At 33.3% G+C, this 13,340-nt stretch overlaps 1 protein-coding gene across 7 annotated transcripts in view; it reads right to left on the minus strand.

Moving 5' to 3' along the window:
- Positions 1–13,340, minus strand: part of foxp1b (forkhead box P1b) — a 287,035-nt gene that overhangs the window by 11,266 nt on the left and 262,429 nt on the right. For all 7 annotated transcript variants that reach the window (XM_056460382.1, XM_056460381.1, XM_056460375.1 and 4 more), the window contains 4 exons: positions 13,111–13,194; positions 5,000–5,204; positions 4,385–4,461; positions 1,689–1,790 (listed from right to left, as the gene is read on the minus strand). In XM_056460382.1, the coding sequence (XP_056316357.1) occupies positions 1,689–1,790; positions 4,385–4,461; positions 5,000–5,204; positions 13,111–13,194 (468 nt within the window). The remainder of the gene's footprint in view (positions 1–1,688; positions 1,791–4,384; positions 4,462–4,999; positions 5,205–13,110; positions 13,195–13,340) is intronic.

Consider the following 13,340-nt stretch of genomic DNA (forward strand, 5'->3'; position numbering starts at 1 on the left):
TATCCAAGTTCATATTTTTTTTAAAAATAATAAATTATATAAGCAACGTAACTGCTGAGTGAAGATAAAAAGTAAGTAATTTCAGTTTGGAAGGAAGAACATCTGACTTTAAGAAGGGTTTCAATATGGTAAATGTCAAAAATATGCTTGCATTTTTTTATTTTTAACTATTCACTTGCCATGTTTAAAATAAATACTAATATATAAAATATACTACTAATAATAATATGAATATAAATAATATAAACAATCTTTAGGATGTAATGTCAAAATATGGGTGAATAATGTCAAATATTTTTGTTGAAATGTATTAGCATTCTTAAATATATAAAAGAATAAGTGATTTTACATAATTCTATAGCCGGTTTCCACTCAGTGGTACAGTACGGTATAGTTCGGTACGCTTTATGGCCGTTTCCACTGTCAAAAAGTACCAAAAAGTGAATCGTATTGTACTACTTTTTGAGTATTCTTTGACAAAATGGTACCAAAAGGCAGAGCTAGAACGCTATTGGTTTACAGAGGTGCGTCACTAGCGTATACACAAGCCAGGAGAATGAAAACAAAGGAAGCGCCATTTTTAATACACAGGCGAGACATTACATCGTAATACTATACACATATAATGTGTCGAGCCATGGTCGACCTGAGCTCAAACAAACCTTGTCGTTGTCTTAATGAACAAAAATGGCCAAATTGAATGGCCACTAAGCCAAGAAGAACAAAATCTACAGTGTCGTGTTTTTGTTTACGAGGCCGTCTAAAAGTGTGAGCGGTTTCACTTTTTCCAGAAAGCTCGCGTGCATATCTATATTTGAAATAACAAACTTTTTGAGCTGATGATAATAACAAGAGCGTGAATTTTGAAGTGCTTTTGACATCAGATCCTTACAGAAACAGACAAACGCGAGAGTAAAGCGCAAAAAAAACAAAGGAGAAGCCCGAAAAAACAGAGCAAATGATTCTTTCAGCAACCTGAATCAGAACTTTGAATGATGGCATTACTCTCTAGCAGAAGTTACATGTGCTGATGAAGATTAAAGATACAGATGAGAGGTTTATACTGACTGTGGGCTATATGTTGCATGTTGTTTTTTAACCCAGATAAGGACTAAATGTATGTTGTGTGTAGTTTTTCTGTAATTGGTAACATCTAAGACTGTAAGGGTCTGTATGTGTTCATATATGTTGCATTTATTTATTTATTTTATATAATCACAGACATTACAGTAGGCTATTTCGCACTGTCATTGATCTGCAGTTATAATCAAATCATATTCAAGGTTAGTAATGAACATGTATACACAAGTATTTATGTGTATAAAGCATCTGTTTTGTAAGAAGTGCTTGTTATATGATATGGGAACGACCCACACAGCTTTACTTTGTAAAGTGAGATTTCCTCAAGCGAGAATGACGTGGACTGAAACTTTCTGTCGTACCATTGGTACCCTTTTGGCAGTGGAAATGCTAGCCTGATAAAGGTGACCCGTACCGACCCATACCGTACCATACTGTACCACTCAGTGGAAACAGGCCATTTTTATATTTTGAATGATAAAAACCTTATATATAAACTATCTATCTATATTTTTTCTGCCTCATTCAGTGCCTTTTTATTCAGTCAATTCAAACTTCATTGGATATTATTAAAAACAATATAAATAAAACCATAATCGTGAGCTCACCTTCCACGTTGCTGCATTGCGTCTGAAATATGCAAACATTCGCGTGAACCAGTTGTATATCTCGTTTAGTGTTAGCTGTTTTTCTGGCGACTCTAGTATTGCCTGGAAAAACACACACACACACAAATGCTGATAAGCAAAAAAGCTGTTTCGTTTCCGTTCAAACCTGGAGCAAAAACAAAGTGAGATGCACATAGTAATGTCAAGTTAAAGTTGATCAGCGGCTGCATGTAAAACAGCTCCACGCTTTTCCGTTCTCAAATGGGAGCTACTTTGTTTACTGAACGCTTCCTTATGCAAATGTGCCAATTTGAGTACATCCTTTTCCGCTAAACGACCAGAACAAGGAGAAGAGGAAAGAAAAAAACACACACACTATTTTATAGAGGCAGATTATAAAGCGGCAATTATTGCAGGCCCAGATTAATGCCCGTGTGATCACAGATTACCGGTTCAGGCCTGATAATTGACTGGGCATCTCGAAAAAAGCCTCGTTCCTACTGTTGTGTGAAATGAATTCCGCAATAATCACATTGGCTGTAATACTTAATCAAAAGCAATTGTTATATATGGGCTTTTTTGAACAGCAAGTGCTCTCACGCTCATTTGCAGATGGCTAATCTTGAGCTCTGCTGTTCAATTGCATCTGAAATTTAACGGCTGTGATGATGGGGTTTGGGGCTCGGAAATGTGCTGGAATAAATTAGACAGTTTTTTATTAGGCAAGATTATATGAAAATAATGATTTAAATATTGGTCTGTTTGCCACATAAAGCTACCGTATGACTTTCCTGTTGAGGTGACTACAAATAATACAAATACATGATGAGTAAAGAATGACTGTTTTCATTTGAAAAATCATTCTGGTACAATGAAAACACAAATATGATGCCTTTTTTGGCTTTTTTCACTAAAGATATGAGAAGTTACAGTACATCTCACTACATATACACTTTTACTTTGGTGTCATGGTTTGGGAATCGTTCTGTTAAGAATAAAAACACACTAAATCAAATAGTTAAGTGGTCCGGTAAGCTGACTGGGGTGTTACTAGCCAATCTGGAGGCTGTGTACACCAGGCAGCTAAAGAGAATCACAAATTCAATTTTAAGTGACACTGCTCATCCCCTACCCTCGCAGGTCGCAGGTTTTTAGTATCAAGCTGTAGTACTAAACTATACTAGTTTTATACCAGCAGCTATTAGACATTTTAATAAGGCATAGACTAAAGCCGAGGTGTTTCTATGACTTGTATATTTTACATTTTATAGATTTTTTTAAACATTTATTTGGGGTGATTATTTATTTATTCTTTTTTGTTTTTTATTTATTTTATACTATTTTATTTTCATTTATTTTTTGGAAGAGTGTTTTGTATGTTTATGTTTTATATCTTTATGTCCAGTTGTTGTTGTCACTATGTGAGTTTTTTTGTGTGGCACTGTTATGAAATGAGGACTCTTGACTGTAAACCAAATCTACCTTCGGGTATACATAAAGTAACCTAGCCTAACTTAACCTAACCTAACCTAACTTCCAGTTGAATGCAGCATTTCTCTAACCAAATATACACTTTTGTTTAGCAAGGCTACGTTAAACTGATAAAAAGTGAAGGAAAAGATGGTCAATAAAAAAGACCCGTCAATAAAATAAATGCGTGCCAAACTATTAGATTATTTTCTTTAAAATAGTTTCTGATATTCTGGGGGTCAAGTTAGCTGTTTGCCCTTTAATCACGATCTTTGGTGTTCTGTCTCAGTGTCAGCCTTTAAACCGAAGACCCGCCGACATTGTGGCTATTGCATCTCTTCTCGCTAGGAACAGAATTGTCTTGGACCACCCCACAACCCACCTCTATTTCATTGTAGCTCAAAGACGTGATCTTTTTAAAACTTAAGAAAATTAAATCCAATATCAGAGGTAGAGGAGAACATTTTTTTTGTTTTTTTTGCAAAATGACAATGATTTACTGCATTCTTTAATGATTTAAAACCCTTAGATGTGGATTGAGTGAAGGTATGTGTATGTATGTATGTATGTATGTATGTATGTATGTATGTATGTATGTATGTATGTATGTATGTATGTATGTATGTATGTATGTATATGGCTTATTATTATTTGTTTTTTTTTCTGTATTTGTATTTTTTTTTATTTATTATTATTATTTTTATTATTATAATTCTTTTTCAGATGTTGATTGTTTTATTTGGGGATTGTTTTGTTGGGGCTAGATAGGACTGTATAGGGTGTGTGGGTTGTTGTAAAATGTGTTAAATGGTGTTAATCAAAGAATCTGGCTAAATAAACAGAACACAACAATACATATAAAATAAACTGCTAATAAATAATAATAGACTACATGATATTGCATGGCTAATGTGACACCAAAGACTAGAATAATATTGCTACGAAAGTATCAAATAATAAACTGCAATCATATTTCACAAAATTACTGTATTACTGCATTTCTGATCAAGTAAATATTGTCTACCTTTTAAAATATATTAAAAAGCACACAAATATTTGAACATTATCGCACTGTTTTATTTTTAAATTTGCAAATTTGTTGTTTTTTTTTCACATGCTAATTTGCAGATGGCTAATCTTGTGCTATTCAATTGCGTCTGAACTGTATTGTCTGCAATGGCAGTGCTTTAAAAGTCACAGTTGTACTGAATTGTTGAGGCTTTTACCTGTCGTATTAACGAAGCATAAGTGAAGGGAGGTCGTACTTCAGCATTCATGTAGAACTCTTTGTTCTGAACGATATCTGTTGACAAAAAAAAAAAAGTGTAGACAATTACTAAGAGCTAAATCTAATGAGAATCTAATCAACACAGAGAAAAATTGAATAAGTTATAAGTACGTAAATAAAATAAAAGAAAAAACTAACATAATAAAGAAATACTTTGGATTAATGTTACATTAAAACATTTTACATTAAAGGAATAGTTAGAAATAAAAATCATGTCATCATTTACTTTGCTTTTTATTTGTTAAAAACCTTTCAACACAAAAGAGTCCACAGTATTTTATTTCCTACTATAGAAGTGAATGGAAATCAACATTCTTCAAAATATCTTCTTTGTGTTCAATAGAAGAAGCTCATAAAGTTAAAAATGATGAGGTGATTACAGTATCATTTTTCATTTCACTTTCCCTTGATGAAAAAACGAACAAAAACTCTCATAAAATGAATAAACAATGGCAAAATAAATATTATCCTTTTGTTTTATTAATTATATTTTGTGTGAATATTGATTTGGCTCTATTTTTGTAAGATTGACTCAATAACTTTCTCTCTGTACCTGGAGAAATGGGCATGTTGTACTTGTCCGAGTAGCGTCTGCGTATGGGCCCGACGCTATGCAGGCTGGTCGGGGTGATGACAGAGTGGGTTTGGGACAGTGGTGTGAGAGGGGCCGTCGGGGTGGTGGGTGTCTGGGGTAAACTGAGGGGCGGCGAGGCTGCTGGAGCCGTCTTGGACAGAGTGACATTGGAAACCAGGTTCAGCTGAAAAAGAGAACCATTGTTAGTCATCAGCGTATTCCTGTGGATGCTAATTGTTCCCACACCATCCAATCAATCTCTGCCGCTCTGAGGAGCACTGGTGGCATGTTGGTTAGTAAATATTTGTAAACACTGTGCTTTCGCTTTCCGTCCATCATTCTGCGAGTAAATAGCGCACATCCCACCGGCCGCCTGGTTTGTTTGGTCTGCTGGCGAGCTCCCAGAATGGCTTGCTCGCTCTCTTTGCGTTGGGATCTTGCTGGCTGATGGAATGAGTTTCTCTCTGCGAGCCCTAAGAGGCTCCTAATAAGCCGCAGACAGAGAGAGGTCAATCTGCACTAATTACAGCCTCAAATTGTATTGTAAGGGCCCTAATTAGTGGCTACTTACAGGGGTGATACTGCGATTTAAATGCCACATCTCAATGACCCTCATCAGCACGATGGTTTGGCATAAGATGGTGAAATAGTTTCCATACAAATGCGTTTGTCCTCCCTTATCGATGTGGGGATGTTAGAAATTGTGGCTATAATGCAAACTAACTCATTCGCTATGTACAATTCTGTATTTAGGTGTTGTGGTAATATTTGAAGAAGATTTGTAAAACATATAACAGAAGGTACAAAAATAATAATAACGACATTAATAATAACAAAAATAAAAACATCCAGATTTATTTCAGTCATGAAACTGCAAAAATATACATAAATAATTTAAATATACATAAATAATTTAAATATTATAATATAATATAATGACATAGTTTAATCATGAAATTGCAAAAAAATATACAAATATAATATAATATAATATACAAATATAATATAATATAATATAATAACATTAATGTTATTATTATTAACATTAATAATAACAATAATAAAAACATCTGGATTCATTTCAGTCATGAAATCGCAACAATACACATATAAAATTATAATATAATATATAAAATTAGGGGTGCACGATTTGGAGAAAAAAATCTAATCTCGATTTATCGGATTAAAATTACGATTTAAATGAGATTTACTATAATTTCATAAAAGAGCTGCAGGTTTGATGTGGTGGTTTTAACAGTACCAAAGAAAGTTAGTAAGTTAAGGTTACAATCTATTCACAGCTGATCAATGATAGACGCAATGGATAAAACTTGAGCTGCAGAGTAACACTCGTGTGCATCCACAAAAATCGCTGTAACAGCGGAGAGGAGAGGAAACGTTTTAAATACTTGTGCTCGCCTCCCTCACCATAGTAATAATCGAGAACCTTTTCAAATCGCGATGTTGGTTAAAATCAATTACTTGTGTAGGCCTATAATATGATATGATATAATATAATATAATATAATATAATATAATATAATATAATATAATATAATATAATATAATATAATATAATATAATATAATATAATATAATATAATATAATATAATAATACCAAATGGGCTCAAATTGGTTGTTCAACTTGTAAAAAAGCTGTTTTTAAACATTTTAAATGAAAATCCAATGCAATGCTTTTTACATTAATAATAACAATAATAAAAACACAGATTTATTTCAGTGATGTTATGGTTTAAAAATATATATATTCAAGAAAAAACAACAACAAAACAATTATGTGATAAAAATAGAAGTAAATAAATCAATGATTAATTATAAGTATTCAGAATTACACAGTACAGTTGAATGTAGAGATGCTCTGATTGATCAGCCGGAGATCGGTAGAGACCGATAATCCCATTTTATAACACGATCAGTTCTCACTAATCTGGCTGATCACATGAACTGATCGCAAGTGCTCATTTACAGGTTTACAAGCAGAGAAAGATCCATTTGAACTTCTTTTGCATTAAATATGCACTCCAAACTTTTTCTCCAATGAGACAGGTTGAATTCTTCTTCCATAATTTCCAAATTCTATAGTTAGTCATTTTTCTTACCAAATTTGTAATCTGTCTTATCTTTTATTTTCTGTAAAGCTGACCATGACATGTCCACACTAAACATTTAGAAGAGACGTGTTTAAGGGGTTATATGCAACATTTATCATTTATTCTCTTGGGAAAGAAGAGATCTCTACTCAAGTATCATACTTGGAGGGAAAATGTACTTTATGCAACGTTAAAGTTACATAAAGCTTGAAGTATCAGAATTGTATCGGCCGATCACCATGATGAGGAATCGGTACTTGGTATCGGCTCCAAAAATCCTGATTGGAGCATCCCTAGTTGAATGCACTTAATTCTTTTGGTTTGGCTGGATTTTTGAGGTCAATATTAATTGTCCCCTTTAGAAATATCTAATATTTTTTATTAAATATTATTTTAAATGAAATATATTATTATGTACTGTTATTGTGGCAATTTTTAAAATAATAATTAGAAATTAGTTATTAAAACGGTTATGTTTAAAAAAAATGTAAGGAAAAAAATCTCTCTATTAAACAGCAATTGGCAAATACTTTAAGAAAAATTGAAATTTCACAAATAATTTTGACTTTAAAGACTTTTAAAATGTACACACTGTATATCCACAAATCATAGTAGTATTTTTTGTACTGATCTCAGATTGAGTGACTGAAAATAATATGTGAATGAAATAAATGACAGTCATAAAATATAGTAGTACAAAATCTAATGACAATCAACACCAAGAACTATGGGAATTACAAAATCAAAACAAATGAAACAAACCACCTTAAGAAATCATTCAGACAAATTGTATTGTAAGGACCCTAATTAGTGGCTCTTTACAGGAGTGACACTATGATTAAACGCCACATCTCAATGACCCTCATCAGCCTGACGGGTTGGCATAAGATGGTGAAATAGTTTCCAGAGAAATCCTTTCGTCCTCCCTTATCGATGTGGGGAGGCTAGTAATCATGGCTATAAGCTCAACTAATTAACCAGCAGGTTAGTAAAGGTTCAGTCTCAATCACGTCGAGTCGTCAGTGTCAGATTTCCTCTTCAGCTGAAGTAGAAAACGCGAGCCTGACCCGATGCTCCTGCTATTCATTTGCAAAAAAAAGAGCTAATGACACATATACATACTTCCAGCACCAAATTATTCTAATTGCTAATTTGCCAAAGGAGGCCTTGTTACCAAATTAAACATGACTTGGCTGGGAGGGTGGTATATATTGACGAACGCTCTGGTTTTGTCTCGTGCGCCACAATCGCCTACAGTTTGGGTGAGCGAATTAATGAAATGTCAAGGCTGTCAATTGCTTTGGAGGTATCAGATGTCTAATTTTGTTCTATAATGGCGCGGCTGACAGTGCAGACGGCGACGAGGCGAGTGAAAAGCAACAGACAGTGTTTAACATCTAACCCCCCGCCACGCGGATACCACGCAGGCCACGCAATTACTACACACACTATTAACGGTCATTACCATACAGATGCTCTGCTTGATGGACAGGTACATAATAAAGAAATGTGAAGGCTGACAGAGCCTTCCTTCTTGACACGCCATTGTCTTCATGGCTGTCTAAGTGTTTTTTGTTCTTTTTGTTGTTGTTGTTTTTATAGTAAACTATATATTACAGGTTATCATTTTTGGCTACTGTGTAAATTACTACTCTAATGTATATCAATCTAAGTATTATACAAAATTGTGTAATCAATAGGGTTTTTTTTTGTAAATTAAAATACTTGTTAGTAGTTGACATTTATTGAGCCGTTAAATATGGCTTTAATATATTTAAAAATATGGATTAAATACATTTATTATTTTTCATTTCAACATTAATTTTCTCAGATGAAGCACTAAAATAACTAACTAAATAAATGAAAACTAAATACTTGACAATAACTATATATGGGTCAAAGACGACAAGTGTTTTTCGATTATTAAAACTATAAAAATGTAATGCAATTTTTATTTTTTTAACTGTGCAAAATTAATTGAAATACATTTAATACATACATTTAATGGAAAAAATGCTTATTTCTCCATTGTTTTTATATAATGTTAATTCTGAGTAAAATTGCGATCTAAATCTAAAGACAAATACCAAAATAAGACAAGCTAATATTTTAGTGCTGACAAACAATTAATCGTGATTAATCTCATCTAAAATAGGAGTTTGTATGTGTACTCGCTGTGTATAAATATTGTGTATATATAAAAAATATAAAACCAAAATATTTACATATATATTTATTTATCATTTGTATTAGACATTAATATTTAATTTATAAATATAAATAAACATTTTCTCAAATATATACAGTACATGTGTGTATTTATATACACTATGTATACAAAACAAATATGCATACACACACACATATACACGTTGTAAAAATAAAAGCTTTTATTATTTATGTGACTGTTTTTTATGTGTTTAATCACAATTTATCTTTTGACAGCACTAATTTAATCCAACCAGATTTGCAAAATAATATCAAGGCTTTTAGAGCAACAATACTGTTGGCCTAAACACTATATGGCACATTTCTAAATATACTTATCGGCCACTTTATTAGCTACACTTGTCCAACTGCTTGTCATCTCAAATTTCTAATCAGCCAATCACATGGCAGCAGCTCAGTGCATTCAGGCATGTAGACCGAGCATCAGAATGGCGCAGAAATGTTCTTATATAATGTTAATTATTGGACTTGTATAATAGAACCCATAGAAATCTAAAAAAATAAATAATTTTAAATAATAAAAATGACAATTTTATTACAATTAAAATGAAAACTTATATAATATAATATAATATAATATAATATAATATAATATAATATAATATAATATAATATAATATAATATAATATAATATAATAATCCTAAAATACTCAAATTGGTAGTTAAATTTAACCAAAGCGGTTTTTAAATATTTTAAATGAAAATTCAAGGCAATGTTTTCATGTTAGTCCTAAGTACCTAACATACTAGACCTATTTGTGCCAAGTATCAGCTTTTCCCTGACATTTAAACACGTATACAGTTAAATAACTGAACCAGGTCAGGGGTTTTGTATAATATGGATATATCTAACCTCAGTGCACATCAGCAAGCTCTTTCCTCCATATTCCTCATCCACAAACAGCAAGTAGCCTCTATGATAATCGGACAGGCAGGCGAATAATGGCCCTCTTTTTGTTTTCCTACCATTCGGGTGCTCTCCAGAACGCTCGCAAAATGAGACTTCAGAATGAAAATAATTAAATGATAATTGCTGATCTAATTATGCTGGCTTTGACTTGCCGAGCTGCCATGGAAAACAGAGAACAAACTGCTATAAAAAGCTGAACAAACAACAACAACGGAAAAAAGTGCCATTTAATTATGGATGATGAAAAGGTCAAGAGTACTGACAAAAATGCTTAGTGACGCCTTCATTGGTGAAGTCGTGCTCGCACAAACACATAAACAACTGTGGCCTGAGGCAAAACATCTCTTAAAATGAGCTGTTGATAAATATGAATGTTATTGAAGCAAGTCTAATGACCTGTATCAGACCACAAAAAAAACACATCATTTGTTTGAGTAAAATTGCGATCTAAATCTAGACACATTCCAAAATAAGCCAAGCTAATAGTGCTGTCAAATAATTAATTGTGATTAATCACATCCAAAATAAGAGTTTGTGTTTATATAATGTATAAATATTGAGCATATATATATATATATATATATATATATATATATATATATATATATATATATATATATATATATATATATATATATTATTTGTATTAGATATTAATATTTAGTCTATTAATATAAATAAACATTATTTTCTCAAATATATACATGTGTATTTATTTACACTAAGCATACAATACAAATATGCATAGTACAGACACACATATAAACACATATAAATAAAAGCTTTTAACTTTTATGTGTTTAATCACAATTAATCCTTTGACAGCACTAACTTAAACCAACCAGATTTGGTTGGTGCCAGACGGGCTGTTCTTAGGGTTTACAGAGAATGGTCCGAAAAACATAAAATATCCAGTGAGCGGCAGTTCTGTGAGCGCAAATGCCTTGTTGATGCCAGAGGTCAGAAGAGAATGGCCAGACTGGTTTGAGCTGATAGAAAGGCAACAGTAACTCAAATAACCACTTGTTACAACCGATGTATATACAGTAGAAGAGCATCTCTGAATGCATAACATGCCCAACCTTGAGGTGGATGGGCTACAGCAGCAGAACACCACACCGGGTGCTACACCTGTGAGCTAAGAACAAGAAAGTAAGGCTACAATTCGCACAGTGTACACATCTTCTGATGGCTGCTTCTAGCAGGATAACGCATGTCATAAAGCGTGAATCGTCTTAGACTGGTTTCCCGAACATGGCAATGAGTTCACTGTACTCAAATGACCTCCAGTCACCAGATCTCAATCCAATAGAGCATTTTTGGGATGTGGTGGAACGGGAGATTCTCATCATGGCCGTGCAGCCGACAAATCTGCAGCAACTGCATGATGCCATCATTTCAATATGGACCAAAATCTCTGAGGAATATTTTCAGTATCTTGTTGAATCTACAGTATGACACGAAGGACCCTGTAACCAACCCTGTACTAGAAAGGTGTACCTAATAAAGTGGCTGCTGAGCATATAATATTGTCAAACATTTTTATATCGTTGTAAAATTAAATGACAGTTTCTGACAGAACCCATATACAATAACAGCATCACCTCATAATGAAGTAGTTTATTTTTAAGTGTCTCTGCTGGCCCTCAGTCCCAAGGGGAGGCTAACAACACTATCAGCTTCTGAGACTGATTTTCCAACACAAGCGTCGCCTTGTCAGACACCCCTGTACAAATGCTAATCCAAACAATCAGCGTGTGACAGAAGCAAAGCTCCACTGAAAGAACTATTGTCACCTGCTGTCCTGGGACACCCTCTCTGGGTCCTGAGCACCACAGGACCCCTGAGCAGTAAATAAATGATCAGCGTGCTCAGCAAACCGAAGAGTGAGCAATCAGCGATGTTTGTAAAGTCGTTTTCCATTAAATATGATCAGCTTTTACTTAAAACATTGAAAGTAGGAATGTGGGAAAAGAGAGTAAGAGCATGATGTCCCAAATTAAATACATTTATATTTTTCATTAAGTGTGTAACTACTGTGATCAAGATCTACAATAATGCCCGTGTATTCCTTTTTTTTTGGGGGGGGGGGGGGGGGGGGGTGCATTTTTAAAATTATTTAATTGAAAAACTACTTTTTATGCTCCATGCCAAATTTCATTGAACAAAAATGAATGAACAATTATTTGAAATACAAAAAAGCATGTACAGATACATACTCCAGCAGAGGAAGTTTATTATCTATTTATATTTAATGTACTGCATTTTCCAGAAAAGTGTGTCAAAACTGCACTGGGAGGGGGAAAATAGATAAAGATGCATTTTATAATTAAAACAAAAAAATGGAGAAGAAAATTAGAATATTAGTAGCTGTAGCTCTCATCCTTTGTCTGAGGAATTGATCCTGCTCCTTTCGGGTCAAAGGTTTCAGATGCTTTTCAGTTGGACAAAATGTTACAGGAATAGCTTTGTCCCATCATCTATTGTCACTCTGAATAAATTGTAATATTTAATAACTTACTTTTGCATGTGTATATGTGGGTATGTATATGTGTGATTATATAGTTTGTATCAAATGCCAAACTTTGCTGTAAAAAGAATCTACCTATATGTACCAATAAAGTCAACTCAAGTCAACAGTAAATAATTTGCTCGCTTGATGATAAGTGTATTACATCACTTTGGAATATGTCAAAGCTCATTCCAGATTATTAAAAAAACAACACATTTTCCAGAAAGTATGGTGGTTTTTTCAAAATACTATCATCTGGTGTGTGCTGAATATTTAGTATGCAATACCGTGGGATATAAGTGAAGATTGACAGGAGTGATGCTTACTGGTTGTGGGGTGGGTTTGGGCTCTGTAGACTTCACATGAAGATGGGTCATCATGGCTTGAAGACGTTCTTTGTCTTTCGCTAACTATAATCAGAAGAAAGAAAAAAAAATTGTTTTCAACATTCAACATTTTTGTGAAAGCTCTCAGAAGAACAATTAATATCTCTTGGAAGAACAACATGACATATATACAGTTGAAGTCAGAATTATTAGCCCCCCTGTTTATTTTT

This window comes from Danio aesculapii, chromosome 6 (genome assembly GCF_903798145.1).
Source record: "Danio aesculapii chromosome 6, fDanAes4.1, whole genome shotgun sequence".
Taxonomy (NCBI): domain Eukaryota; kingdom Metazoa; phylum Chordata; class Actinopteri; order Cypriniformes; family Danionidae; genus Danio; species Danio aesculapii.